Source organism: Prinia subflava, chromosome Z (genome assembly GCF_021018805.1).
Source record: "Prinia subflava isolate CZ2003 ecotype Zambia chromosome Z, Cam_Psub_1.2, whole genome shotgun sequence".
NCBI lineage: Eukaryota > Metazoa > Chordata > Aves > Passeriformes > Cisticolidae > Prinia > Prinia subflava.
In genome coordinates this window covers 8,799,609-8,813,587 of record NC_086283.1, presented here as the reverse complement: position 1 = coordinate 8,813,587, position 13,979 = coordinate 8,799,609, and the positions used below count along the sequence as shown (strand labels likewise).

The window sequence follows — 13,979 nt, the reverse complement described above, 5'->3', positions numbered from 1 at the left end:
ATTTTAAGAAATCCAGAGTACGATGTTACCTTCAGTTATACAACTTATGGGGTTTCCATCAATTGCCAATTGAGAAGGAATAAGCTCTGTGGCTATTGTACCGTCACTTCATAAGCATTCATTCCCATATGCAAGAGTGAGGTCAGCATTTGGACCTTCTCGCTCATTTTGAGGGTTCTTTTGTAAAAGAGGTTTTCTTTGTTTAAGATCCCACAAACAGGACCTGTTTATGGAAAAAGAGAGATATTTTGAATACTAAAGTCCTTTATTCAACAACACAGAAATATCACAAAAACAACTTTACTGGGCAGATTGAATGTTTTTATACAGTTTTGTACATGCCCCATAAGTGATTATTTTTTCATAAATACACTGTTTTCCAAAACTGTTTTTTCCATAATTGCACAAGCATACATACACCTTACACAAATATCTATTAGAAAATTTAATAGATAACTGCACAGTTCAGAAATAGGAGAACACTGTGAAAGGAGTACATTTCTGTGGCCCATGTTTCTGAAAATACCCTCCTAGTTCCCTGCAACTGTGAAAATGGAGTACTTTCTAACATAGGAGCTGTCTTTTGTTCACTAAGAATACAGTAGAGCTCAGCGTGAAACTGCCAAATTTAATAAAAACAAAATCGGAAACATTTAGCTGTTACATGAGAACCCACTGTTTGATATCACTATGCATCTAACCATGATCAAAGACCCACTACTGCTTTTTGCTGAATGCATTTGACCCTGAATGGTATGTTCATTTAACTACTTTCTTTCTTCATTATTTGATTACAGATATAGCCCATTTAAAGACTTTACATTCTTCAACATTAATTGTAGGACTTACATACTAGGGGGTCTGTACAAAAGGGACTATTTTCCCACATAGGAAGGGTCTGTTATTAATTGACAGAATGGGTATGTGTGCCTCCCTTTCAAGCTTACCATTTTTCATAAGTTTATCTGGGGTATGCCAAAAATGCTTCCACTAGGCTTAGCGCTCACACCTAGAAGACAGAAAGAATTCTGCTCTTTTTTTGCCCACACCCTTTTTTTTTGTTTGTTTGTTTTCACTGTGAGAATGAAGAATGGAGAAGAATACAAATTTTCACACTGGAAAACGGTATTGGACCTTGTGAAAAGCACAAATTTGGTAATTAGAACTTGACAATAATCTGATTGCCAAATATGTATATAAATGGGGAGGGGTGGGGAGGGCAGTGGGGAGAGACAGGCCAGAAAATGGATTTCCTTCTTCAAACATCACTACTTAAAATGCTCTATGCACACTACATCATATAAATACTGTTTCAGCAGAATCTAAAAACCTGATGATGCAAAGGAACCACATCCGAAACAAAAAATGGAAAAATCACCTCTTGTTCATTTTCAGTAATTAACAGGTATGCTTGTTTGTGTGTTTAACAATTTTGAATTGACATGTAAAACACCACAATTACAATATACAGATCCATCAGTTCTTTAAAACAAAACAACAAAACAAAAAAAGGAACCACAAAAAGACATGCAACATTAGGGTATTAGACAGTAAGTACATTGCTATGAATATCTTTGTACACCTAATGTAGCCTGAACTTAATTTTGCCTCTGCTGCTGTAAGAGCAGTTAGAGTTTTCCAAAGAGCAAGGCAAGCTCACCAGCCAGATGTGCAAATAAGGCTTCAGTGTGTAAATCAATCAGCACTTTGGTAGAGAAGACCTTGCAGAGCTCGTATTCATCTAGTAATCAGTAACAGAGGCCCCTAACCAAAAAGGTCTCTAACACAAAAAAAATCCATACACGGCTGCCACACAAACAGACACAAAGCTCACTGAGTGGGCATTGGGTGAGTATTCAACTGAGGATCTCACAAACTCTAAGAGGGGGACCATGATAGAAGCATTTTAAGCGTGACATTCCACCTCTGAAGCCATGTATGTGATGCCATGTGACGCAAGGACACAGACACGTGCACTGACCCTAAGCTGAGGATGCAGGTGTAAGCCCAGCCCAACTGTGCCCTCCAGTTACCCTGGGCCACCCATGCTCTGCCTGGTCTTGCTGACACACACATGTGACCTCAGGAGGTTTCTCCTCCTCCATCCCTTGGTCTTCACTTTCTGGGCTATTCCCAGCTCCTGCCAGCCCTCGCTTGCCAAAGCTGGCATCTTCCCCACCTGCACAGTCCCACAGTGGAGCATTCCCAACCCATCCCTCGTGCTTCAACAAGTAAGTGTGACCAGGGCCCAAAGGCTGAAGTACTTAGCAAAAACTGGAAAAAGTGCTGAAACAGTAGAAGATTTGCATGTGTTGTGCAACATTACCTGGTTATTTCCATGCCCAGCATCTTGTCTGTGAAACTACTAGTAGGCCAATCTTGTATAAAATTACAAATCTATCAAATATGGCACAACAGCATTCCCTTCCTTCGGTGGCATGGCCTTCTCACTCATGAGTGGTATGACAAAGCCAAGCAATAAAAAGTGATGATCAACTAACAGTAAGTATCCCTACGTAAAGAATCCTCCATATTTTTTACAGCATGTCAGCTATATCCCTCTGTGTGCTGCCTTTCCACGGAGCAGACATTTCTTCCATACAGCTAAAACAGGAAGAACAGCAAAGCATTTTTGTGCGGGCCTAAGGGACCAGTCATTCAGCAAAGCCGAGATCAGTGGACCAAGAAACTTGTGGGCAGAAGTGATCTTTCTTTAAAAGCATGTTTTTAAAAATCACTTTTATACCACAAAAATATCCAGGCTCTCAAATGAGCACAAGTGCAAGTGAGACCCAAAGCAGTCCAACTGTCAAAACTCCCTTAACTGTGAAGAGCTCCACCTAAACCAAAAATACGGCATTCCACTTTATAAAATATTTATTCCATTGACTGAAAACGTTACATAAGGTCTTGTAGGTGAAGGGTAATTAAGTTGAGTCATCATTTTTCCTAAGGTCTCGTACTCTGTTTTGCATCCTAGAACAACCTTTATTTAGACGACTAGTTTTTGCACATCCGCCTATGCTGGGCACTCCAGCTCAGAGCACAGTGAAAAACGAGTCAGACACTAGACAGCATTTTTGGAGAGATACCCCTCTGTAAAGCTCCTTTGGAAGCAATGCAAGTGCATAAACCACTATTCTAATATAGTGCTTGAAAGATTAATTTTAAGTGTTACATCTTCCCCTCTCACAACAACACAACAGAACGTAATTGCTAGATGCGTCATGATCTTTCTATCTTGGAAAACTTGGCATCAAGTCTCTGTGGAAGAATGCATGGCAAAACAGTGCTGCTGTTGCTGCTGCTGCTGCTGCTAAACAACTAGCAAAATAATAGTTAAAGCTAGAATTTATTGCTCCGGATTTAATTTGCAGAACCACACTGTTGTGTACAAACCGTATATCTCCATTGATGCTCAGACATGATTGTCTCCTTGTGTCTAAACACACAAAATACAAGCGGCTATCTGTACAGTTTACAGTACTGAAACACATATATTTGAAAATGAAGTATAGATATGTTACTTTTCAAAGATACATGACTTTATAGCAGGGGTTTACCCAAACTTTTTTTTTTTTTTTACAGCCACTTTAAAAATAGACAACAACTTCACTAGTACAGCTAAGTTACATCAAAGAAAGAATTGGTGTACTGAATGTGAAGAAGCTGGCCAAATCCCCAGGCTCACAGAGTTTTGTTTTTTGCTTTTGAGGAAACCCCTATACATAAATGAAAATAGTATCTGAGTATATTCTTCAATGGTGGACTAAGCAGTTTCTTAAAACAAGACTTTAGCTTGCCATTCACTTCGGACTGCCTCGAAAATAAGATACACTACTGCTTAAAAGAACCATCGGAATGCTTCAGCGCTGGGAACAGGTGTTCTCTAAAAAAAAAGCAAGAAAACAAGTTAAGCTTTCTTTTGTGGCATTGGCATACTTGAGTTCTAGTTGTTCTTTTCCTTTACATTTTATGCATACTTTAAGTTATCTAGGAACAACATGATGCCTCCCATTGCTCAACAATTAATAGAAACATCCTTCTCCAAACACACACCATTTTGGATCACACGCAATACATTGTACTCAGTATGTAACACACCTAACATGTGCTCTTCTCCTTAGTTTGTTAACAAGGTAGTCATGAAAATGTAAACATTGCTAGAAAAAATATCTGGAAAACAGACAGTGCTTTTAGAATAACCACAGGGTTGTACAATGGTTTTTGCCTAGACCCGGCATACTGGGCAAGCAGTTACAGCTTGGTGGGTTTGTGGGTTAAACAGACGCTTTGGCAAGGCCATGCTCATGACAGGGGAGTAGCAAAGGCTGTCCCTCGGAAAGGGGGGACAGCCTTGTGCTGTGTCTTCAGACACATTAGGAGGAGAGGTTAGCACTTTCAAACCTCACCTTGTTCCATATTTAGGCTGAAATGCAGAGAGAACTGAAAACACATCCATGAGTTCATTCCAGCGAGGGAATCACCCTGCTGACTTAGGGGTATGGCCCAGATTGCCCCTGTCCTTTCTTTCACATACATGCAGGACCTTGGCTTACACAGAAACAGTCCTGTGTATACAGAGCTACCACCCAGCTCCTACCCCCACCTGCTGCACCCTGAAAATTATATACACTTGCATCCTGGTGCCTCCATACACATTTGAGTAGCAGCAAATTCTCTTCACAGCTTTAAAGAACAACATACATGAGAGGCTGAAGAGGCTGAGCATGTAAAAGCTGTGTGATTTCTGTGAAGTACTTCTTGTCCTCAAGTTTCTTCAATCCAAAGATGATGGAAGCACCCTCGAACCCATGCACCTCGACCCATGTCTCCCCCCCTAGAATTAATTACTGCACTGTCCTAGGAGGGGAGAGTGAGCTCTAACATGACACTATCAGTCTGTCCCAGCTCACAATCATTAAGAACTACCCACAAAACAGTAGTGTTATACCTGAAAAAAATTTTCCTAAAAGCAAAACTCTGGAAATTTGCAAATAAATACTTGTAGCAAAATAGTTCTCATGGATATTGCTGATGCCACATTTAAGTACCTTGTCTCTTTCTGAAAGAATTATTTCATTTTTGTTTCAGGGAAGACCTTTTAAATGTTTTTGTAGTTTTCCACAAAAATCCAACAAACCATGGACCCTGCAGTGTAACATGTGCATTTTACTTGGTGTCAGAATATTACCTCCTAAATTCCAGGGAACTGCTCATAAGTATGGCATGTATTTTTTGCTGAATAATTAGCCCAGTTTGTAATAAACAGGCTCAAGCAGTACACAACTTCTCTTTTTGTAAAAGCCATATGAAAGGGGAGCTGTTATTGTTATGTTTATTGCTTCTGCACTTGGAAATACCAGACATCAAAATAATTCTGCTGTATTATCAGAACTCTGACCTGTTGTCAATTCAATATCCAGTCCCCCTCCACAAAGGTTACACCTCAATAAATCATCCAAAAATTAACTTCCAAGGACAATGAGCTGGTGTATTGAATACAATCACCCTGACTAGTGTGAGTTCTCTTTGTGTTGGTGATGCAAAAGTAGGAATTGCTCATATCCATCTTTACCAGTCCCTGCTCTGCCCGTTTACGTGAGGTGAGCATGAGCACAAGAAGTGACAGAGCACGGCAGCCCTCACACCCAGGTACGCCAAGGAGAGCTAATACAATTTTTAGACCGTCAACACCGGTCTCTGTGGGCTGTAAGATGGCTGCTGAGAGCGAGGTTTACAGATTTATAATTTATAAAGAGCCTGGCTGCAGAGGAGGCTGGAGTTCGGAATGGCAGGCAACAATCGTATGACTAAATTGTCCTCAAAAGAACAGTCAAACATGCAAACATATTCAATTCAATACATTGTCTTCACTTGAAAACTAAATGTAATATTCTGCGTGGGTCCATCTGCCTGAACACAAAACCACAGCTAGACAGAGATTTAAAGACGTAGTGACTGAGACGGCTTTTATTTATTTTCTTGCTACATCAGGTTGAGTTACTGTCAGACGTTGTCATGTCAGCTGGAAGTAAAGGTGTAACGTCTGATTAAAAGGTCATTCAGACCTTTAAATACACAGAATAGTATTTTTGAAGGGCAAGGCTGTGGTTTAACGTGTGCTTTCAAAAAACTGCAAGATAGGGAATTTTTTCATCCATGTGCCAAGTTCTAATTAAAGATATACATTTATAATTAAATATCCATTGTACTAACTACCAATCTGGGAATGAATTATTAATCCACCCTTAACCAAAAAAAAAAAAAAAAAAAAAGAAAGAAATCTTTTAAAACTGAATAGCTAGATCAAGTTAAATCTAAACCAGTATATGCAATGAAATCCACAGATTTCACCACTCCAAGAATCAGGGTTATTTCCAGACAAAGAGAGACCCTTCAGTCCATTTAGAGGTTCAGCACACCCACACACAAGTTTAGGTGCAATGACCATCTACTGCTTGGCTGTATAAATCCAGCAGTCCCAGATGGGGAATCAAACTCTTGGCAAGATTACAATGCGTTTCTGGATCTCTGTGCTGCCGGTGGGGAATCGTTATCCTGAGTGACAGGAAAGACAGATCCCCCTGGAAGCCTAGGGAGGGGTGGTGAGGAGCAGAACCAGAGCTGATCAGCGCTGTTTCGCTGTAAAAGCCTTACTGCCTGTGCTGGTGCAAATGCTGACAAATGGCAGACTTGCTCTCAGGAGAGTGCTCAGAAACCTGCAGCCCTGGCTTCTCCAAGCAGTAATGCCATAAAGCATGGTGCTGGAGAGGATTTATCCCTACATAAACCTGGGATGAAATGTCCCTCACACTTTCAAACTTTCTATTCTGCTCCCTGTGTGCTGGCTTTCACTGTAGAAATACCTTGAATATTTGAAATTTGAAAATCTAATTATTGCCTAGAAAAATGAGCTTCATATAGGCAACCAAGCACGCTACATATTTGGAGGAGAAGGTAAAAAGCAGGCAACAGAAACCAACAGAAAATCTCCACAATTAAGCAGAAAAATGATACCTGCGTATCTGACCTCGATGCCTCACAGGGAAATGTAAAAGCAGACCCTTGCTACACACAACACATGGAAACGGCATGCTGGCAGGAGCTGTAGGTTCCTCACCAAAGTCTGTTTATACACTTGCATTTTACCAGCAAAAGCACTCATTAAAGATGATGCCTCCCACTGCCCTCTGGGATGGGTGGCGCAAGGCGGGGGATGCCAGACAGTGGAATGTACTCATCCAAGGCCTGCTTGCCCAGCCCAGCCCTTGGCCTCAAGCCTACCACATCTGCCAGAGAACCCTCTCTCCTCAGCTCCCTGAGTCTCACAGCCACCTGAAAGATGTGATACAGAGACAAGGAATCAGGAAAGTTGGCTGCATCTGCTTGGGATGATGCTGCTGTTTAGGGTGCAGGAAAAATTCAGAGCTACCCAGCCAAGACTTGCTATAAGTCACCTGTATTACTTGGATACCACTTTCTGCAAGGCTAGGGGATCATCTGAGTTGAGGTGAACCACATTCAGAAATAAAAAAGAATAATAAAATATATCAGAGCACTACATGATTATGACCTAATACTTTACCAATATTAAAAGATGTTGCATAATGTAAGAATCCTTTGATGTTTGATCCATGAGCAAAAATCTTGCTCTCATTGAAGTAAACTCACATGTTGGCTACAGCAGATTATTAGCCAGATGTGGCACTCCTCATTCCTTTTGAGAATCCCTGGAAACAATCCAGCTCAACAGAGGCTCTTTGGGAAGAATATGGCAACTGAGGTATGTCCAACAAAATCTGGGCTACCTGGTGGTCTTTACAGAGACTTACACAGCCACAGGAATAGACAGCATGTTAATGAATCTCAAATTCACATGGCAAATTAAATGAAACTGGTGGATTTCCCAAAGCAGCGGGACTGGTGCTAGCAACATAGGGAAAACTGAGCTTGCCAAGATCTGCAGATAACCCACCATGAACTTCTCAAGCTGGAGAACAATCCCTTCTTGAAATGCCTTGCCCAAGAGGAGAAGTTTGACCTGGTAAGTTATATACATCTACGTCTACATCTACATCTACACCTACACCTGCATATACACCTATGTGTATCTCAATATCTCTATATATATTGAGAAAGAGATATGTGATAAGATATAGAGAAATCTGGTGCTCTATGGTGGTCAAAATGATTCAGCTGGAAATTCCTGGTCCCTGCATGAAATGTAATTTGAATCAATCAGCAGCCCAGCCCAGCAAACACTGACCACCACTGGCCATAAACCAGTACCTGTATGCTCTCCTTACATGTGTGAATGCAGGCTATGCACCTCATCAGTCTCACAGAGCCCACATGACTGCCAGCAGGAAAGCAAACTGGCCTTCATGTCACACCTTGTATTGCTAGTACCACAAGCTAATTCAGGCATCCGACAGTCATGCTGGAAATGACATCAGCATTGCTCATACGTAAACAGTGCATACTCTGGTGCAGATTCAAAACACACTTCCCATTCCTGATTTCCCTCTCTCAAAAGACTCTTTCCCAGACAAAAGCTGGGCTCAGGGCACACATGGTGGTACAGGCACAGTCTCATTGCTGGAATGGAGCTGTGTCCCCCTGTGATGGGCTAAAGCCTAGCATAGGGATGTGGTCTCCTGACCTGCAGAGTGCTGTAAGATCACAGAATGGTTTGGATTGGAAGGGCCCTTATAGATCACCTCCAACTCACCTGCCATGGGCAGGGACACCACCCACTGCACCAGGTTGCTCAGATCCTCATCCAGCTTGGCTTTGAACACTGCCAGGGATGAGGAATCCACAGCTTCTCTGGACAGCCTGTTCCAGTGTCTCACCACCCTCACCATAGGGCATTTCTTCCTAATTTGTAATCTAAACCTACCTTCTTTCAATCTAAAGCCATTTCTCCTTTTCCTACCACTATGTGCCCCTGCGCAAAATCCCCCTCCAGTTTCCTTGTAGGCTCCCTCTAGACTCTGGAGGGATAACCATCTCCTGAACCACAGAGCATCAGCATCTCATGACACACAGGAAGGCGGGTTGAAGATGCCATCTGTCCTGCACCAGCCTGCTTTGCCACTGGCAGTCTGGACAGCATCTCCACTCCTTACTTGACTAAATGCTAAGCCACCCTGAGAGGAAAGCAGCCTTTCAAAGTATCTGCAGCCCACTTTGTTCTGCTCATAAATATACATTACCTACAGCAATGACTTTGGGGAAAACCTCACGACGCTCAGATTCAGCTCACACAGTCTCCTTGAATGTTTTTCTTCAGGCAAGGAGGCTTGGGGGCAAGAAACTAGTGTGTGAACTGCATCCCCTGGAAATGCAGAAGGAAAAGGCAAAACCCACCGTGTGGCACATTTTTCCCAGCTTTTCTGCTGCCTGTCCTGGAGTTATGCCAGGAGACCCACCACACTGACCCGGCACCGAGGGGGCCAGCTGCGGTCGCAGGAGGATGAGTGGATGAGGCTTTGGCACACGTGCACACCAGCTGGCACAGGGAGCTCCATGCAGGAATAGCCCTCGCCTCAAACTCCTGGCATCCTCCCACCCAGCTGCAGGCCCATGGGAGGGATGTGCTGCCCCAGCTCTCATGGACGAGGTGTGAAACAGTCCACGAAGCTGCTGCTCCCCACAGCTGCCAAAATCTCTGGCTGCCCACCAAGCCCGTGCTCCTGCTCGCCGTACATGTTATCAGGCAGTTACAGATTTCCTCTAATAACAAGCTTATTATTGGACTTAGCAGATAAAAAGGGACATGCACACTGGGTCAGAAGCTTGGTGGTGAGCTTTCTTTCACAGCCCACCTTAAAATCTCATCCCCATACCTGAGCTACAGGCCTGTCTCCCTTCATACGAAGGGTGAGATTTAACATTTATTTTAAAAGTCAGCTTTATTTGCTCCGAGAGGACATGCATCTGCGTGCTGGGAGTTATTTTTCCACTTGCGCTGCATATCTCTCAGGCTGTATTTGAGACAAACCAGATTTAGAACATACCAGATTAGGAAAACTCATTTGACTTTCTCTGCCGCCAGCTCTACTGAGTGAAAAGTAAACCTTTGCCACAGGACATTGCAAGCAGAAATTTTAAAAATGTACTCCTAAGTCAGGGTCATGGTTTGAAAACCCTGCTGTTCTCAAATAGCTCAGGGGTAACCTCAGGAGATTTCAGTGGAGTCAGCTGGGGAATAAAGGATTTGTGCCAACGGGCACGGAGACCTGCCACTGTACAGCCGGATCCTGCCACTTGGACTTGACATCAGCAGCAGGCCGTAGCTCCCCAGCCAAATCAATAGGATTAGTCAGAAAAGTAATGTGTTTCTGCACGGGAGAAAAAAGGAGCAAAGATATCCCTCATTTACATTCACTGCACATCACTGTTTATTTTATATATTAATTTTTTTTCACTATATAGATGAGATCAAATTTGGGGGAATGGGATCTTGATCTGAGAAAATGCTTAATGCCACCGGGGAAAACAGAAGGCAACTACAGACAAGAAGTCATAAGGAATCCAGACTAATGCTGTCAAAGGAAAAACAGCTCAGTCCCAGGAAATGTCAGTGACAGAGCCCCTGGAGCCCCTCTCTGTGCCGGTGAGCATCACCTTCAGCTCTAAGGAGACCAGCTCACATGCTCCACCATCAGCCTCAACACCCCCAGGGGTCAGGTCGAGTCATTAAAGCGCGGAGGGTACTGGCACAGGGATGCAGAGCCCAGGAAAGGAACACATCTCCTCTGCCCATCCACTCCCAGGCTGGCAGTAGCTGCCTGTGGACGACTTCCAGCACACTCCCTCCCTTGTGCCAGTGCAGCTCTTTTGGCCAGCGAGCCGAGGGACGCAGCCAAGTCTCCACCTCTGCCGTCTCGCTCGCTCCCGGGGGGAGCGCGGCTTGGCCGCCGGCTTTCCTGTGCCTGGCATCCCGCCCGCGGGGCTGGCAGCGGCGGGCCGGCCGGGAACTCCTCCTGCCATCTGTCACCCTGCCGCTGAGTTCCAGCTGGCCGCGCTCCGGCTTCGGGCGGGGGCTCCTAATGGCTTCCTGGCAAAAGCAGCAGGGAAGATACCAGAGGTTTGGCTTTTCGGGTTAGGGGTCTCCCACATCTTACTGTCAAAGGGATTCTCTTTTCTTTCCCTATTTCTACATCTCTCTTGAGCCGTTCATGCAGTTCCTTCACTTTTTCAGCTACCCCTGTACCTGAGGGTGGAGCTGCTAAGTCTGCTGGAGTGCCTACTCAGCTTATGTTACTATTTTGCTTTTTAAAAATTTATGTTTGCGTTCCAGCAGCATATGAAGATCTTGGGCAGGATGAGGGATTGTTTCTGTTGGTTCTGCCTGCCTGGCCTCTCAACCAGCAGGTCTGGCCTGTCTCCTGCTTTTTCAGGAAATGGGAAGAGCTCGTAAAAGCTTTAAGAGTGTTACTTCAGAGACAAAAATGATGCTAAGCAGGTTAGAAAAGTGTCATTCAGTGTTCCCATACTGACTGTGGGAATTAATATCAATAGTCAAATACTTACTAGCAGAAAGCAGAAAGCTGTTACTGATAAAAGTTTTATAGAGAAATTATTTGATACAGGTTTGTTACCACCACGCAACATAAAACCCAAGACCCTACAATGCACAAGACACTAAAAATGAAATACCCACACCAGTGCTCAGCTTCTGTTTTTGCCTAGGAACTGTCTGGTTAGTTCTGCTGACTTCTCTGTCAGACATTATCAACTAGAAGTGTGCCTGCCTATTGCAGTGGATGTACCACCTGCATACACCTCCCCCTCTCTCACACACACTGTCATTCACCTTCTCCCCAATCAAATCTCTGTGAAGACCATCCATCAGCCTCTATCATTTATCCTTCCCACACACACCAGCTCACAAAACAGAATTATTCTTGTTAACATTCATTCCATTAATGAGAAATCCCTGCTGGTTCATCATCCAGTGGTACAAGGCTTTGCACTCACAGGCTGACATCTCTATCATCTTCCAAACTGCCACCCTGGGGTACAGTAATCTCTTACAGACTGGTTTCCAAGCAGAGGAGAGGCACGTTTCTCAGTACCAAACCTAAATTTAAATCTCTTCCCCTTGAGCTGCTGGGCTTCAGTATCTTTTTCTCCTGCATGGAACCTAAAATCAGCTATGATGCCTCATTGGTTAGCTAACTGCTTCTGTCCTTTGGGATATTTCATATTCTGTTGATAAGAGAGCCAGTAAAAAATATATCCATTAAATTCTTGGTCTCTGCTTGCTTGTTTCTTTTTCTGCAAAGCTTGCAAAAAAAAAAAAGAGAAATACAGAAATACATCACTCAAATGCAGCATTTCATATCTGAGCTGAGGGAGTATAATCAGCCAGTGCCTAAGACTCATCACAGGTGCCAGTTTGGCTCTCTTGTAGCCAAGCATCAAGGTCAGCACCATGTATTGTCTGACTTGATGCAGGAAGAGGAGCAGCAACACAAACTCTTATACAACATGTCACCACAATTCCTGACTGGTGATGGAAATATTAATATATTGTAAATGATTTTGAATGCCATTCTTTCCCAGGTATGTCTTCTGAAATTTGCAAGGATGACAATTAAGACACATCTCAGTAATTATTTTCAAGACACTGTGACCTCCACTGGACCTTGACCTCCAATTTACTCTACATCAGCTTCAAAGCAACCAGCCAACCATTCCACCACTTCCCAGAGCTCAGATGAAGTAGTGATTTAGAGGGAATGGCTTTTCCATTATTACTAAAACGGGATAATTGAGTCCTCTCTCACCCCCTTCCAAATATTTTTTTCTCCTGTTTTGTTCGCTCTAAAACTAGAAGCCTTTTTTTCACTAATCCTACTTGCTTTAGAGATTGCATATTTAAGAATGTATATTCACTTGCCTCTCCTTTTCTGTTTCCAACCTCTTTAATTGCCTCTCACTCTGCCCTCCTTGTAGCTTCTACACAGACTCTCAGTGGCCCTCAGCTCTCTTCCAAGCCTGTAACTGCCCAGGCTGCTGCACCCAATCTGCAATCCCCCACCACAGATAGGATGTGCAGAAGGACTGATGTTACTGAACTGCAGTTGTTTTGGGGTATTTTTTTCATGACAGTGGGACAAATTCTATGTGTTAACATAGTGCCAGACTGATATGCTGTCAGCATGCTCCAGCTTTACTAGGAGACATAGTATGCACCACCAAAGAAACCTTTAAGACCAAGAAGTCCTCATGCAAGAAATCATTTTCAGCCTCTCCTTCCTCTCTCTCTTTCACATCTCTTGGCTTTTCTGTATGTATCCCTTTATCATTTTCCTACCCCTTGAACAACTTCTTTGGATGACAAGACTCCACCCATACCAAATGCTCACCCTGATGTTCAAAATCCTCTCCATAAACTCCAGTCAATTTTTAATAATTAATTAATGAAACTGGTTTATGATATCAACAAGAGCATGGGGAAAGCCCTGCTTACCCTCATCAAGGTTCCCTTCAGCTCTGTGAAATCTTGGCCTCTCCCTGCAGAAGTTTTGGGAAGACGGTTACTGGTAAGATCTTCAATTACCTCACCTGAACACTAATTTATTATTCATAGCAGCAAATACATCTTGTGCTCTTTCCAGCAAGGGAGATATCACTGCACCTTTACCCTACCACTGCACCCTTCCGTGCTCAGTCTGTCCCATGGTAACTGAATCACCCCTGAGGAGGAGCAGGCACCCCCTCACTGAGGCTTCACACATTATAATAAACCCTCAGCCACTCCGGAATCCTCTTCTGTTTGAGCACTCTGCACCTCTTCTTTCCTCCTCCTCTACCCTCATCTTAAGTGATATCCATCCCGAACTCCCTTGGATCTACTCCGTTTTCCAGTATTTATTAAGTTCTTCTCTCCACCTCAAATTTTAATACTGCTTTACTACTTCCTAAACCAATGAATAATATCTCTCATCTCTGTCATAGAT

The 13,979-nt window shown here is 43.3% G+C and overlaps 1 protein-coding gene across 16 annotated transcripts in view; it reads right to left on the bottom strand.

Moving 5' to 3' along the window:
• Window positions 1–231: 231 nt before the first annotated feature.
• Window positions 232–13,979, bottom strand: part of CXXC4 (CXXC finger protein 4) — a 135,879-nt gene continuing 122,131 nt past the window's right edge. For 14 of the 16 annotated variants that reach the window (XR_010083632.1, XR_010083634.1, XR_010083635.1 and 11 more), the window contains one exon: window positions 232–3,889. Coding sequence is in view for 2 of the 16 variants with exons in the window: in XM_063423969.1 (XP_063280039.1) it covers window positions 10,679–11,068 (390 nt within the window). In the remaining 14 variants the exon portion in view is untranslated. Of the gene's footprint in view, window positions 11,069–13,979 lie in introns of all 16 variants that reach the window. The other 2 variants (XM_063423969.1, XM_063423970.1) reach the window with 2 other exon arrangements.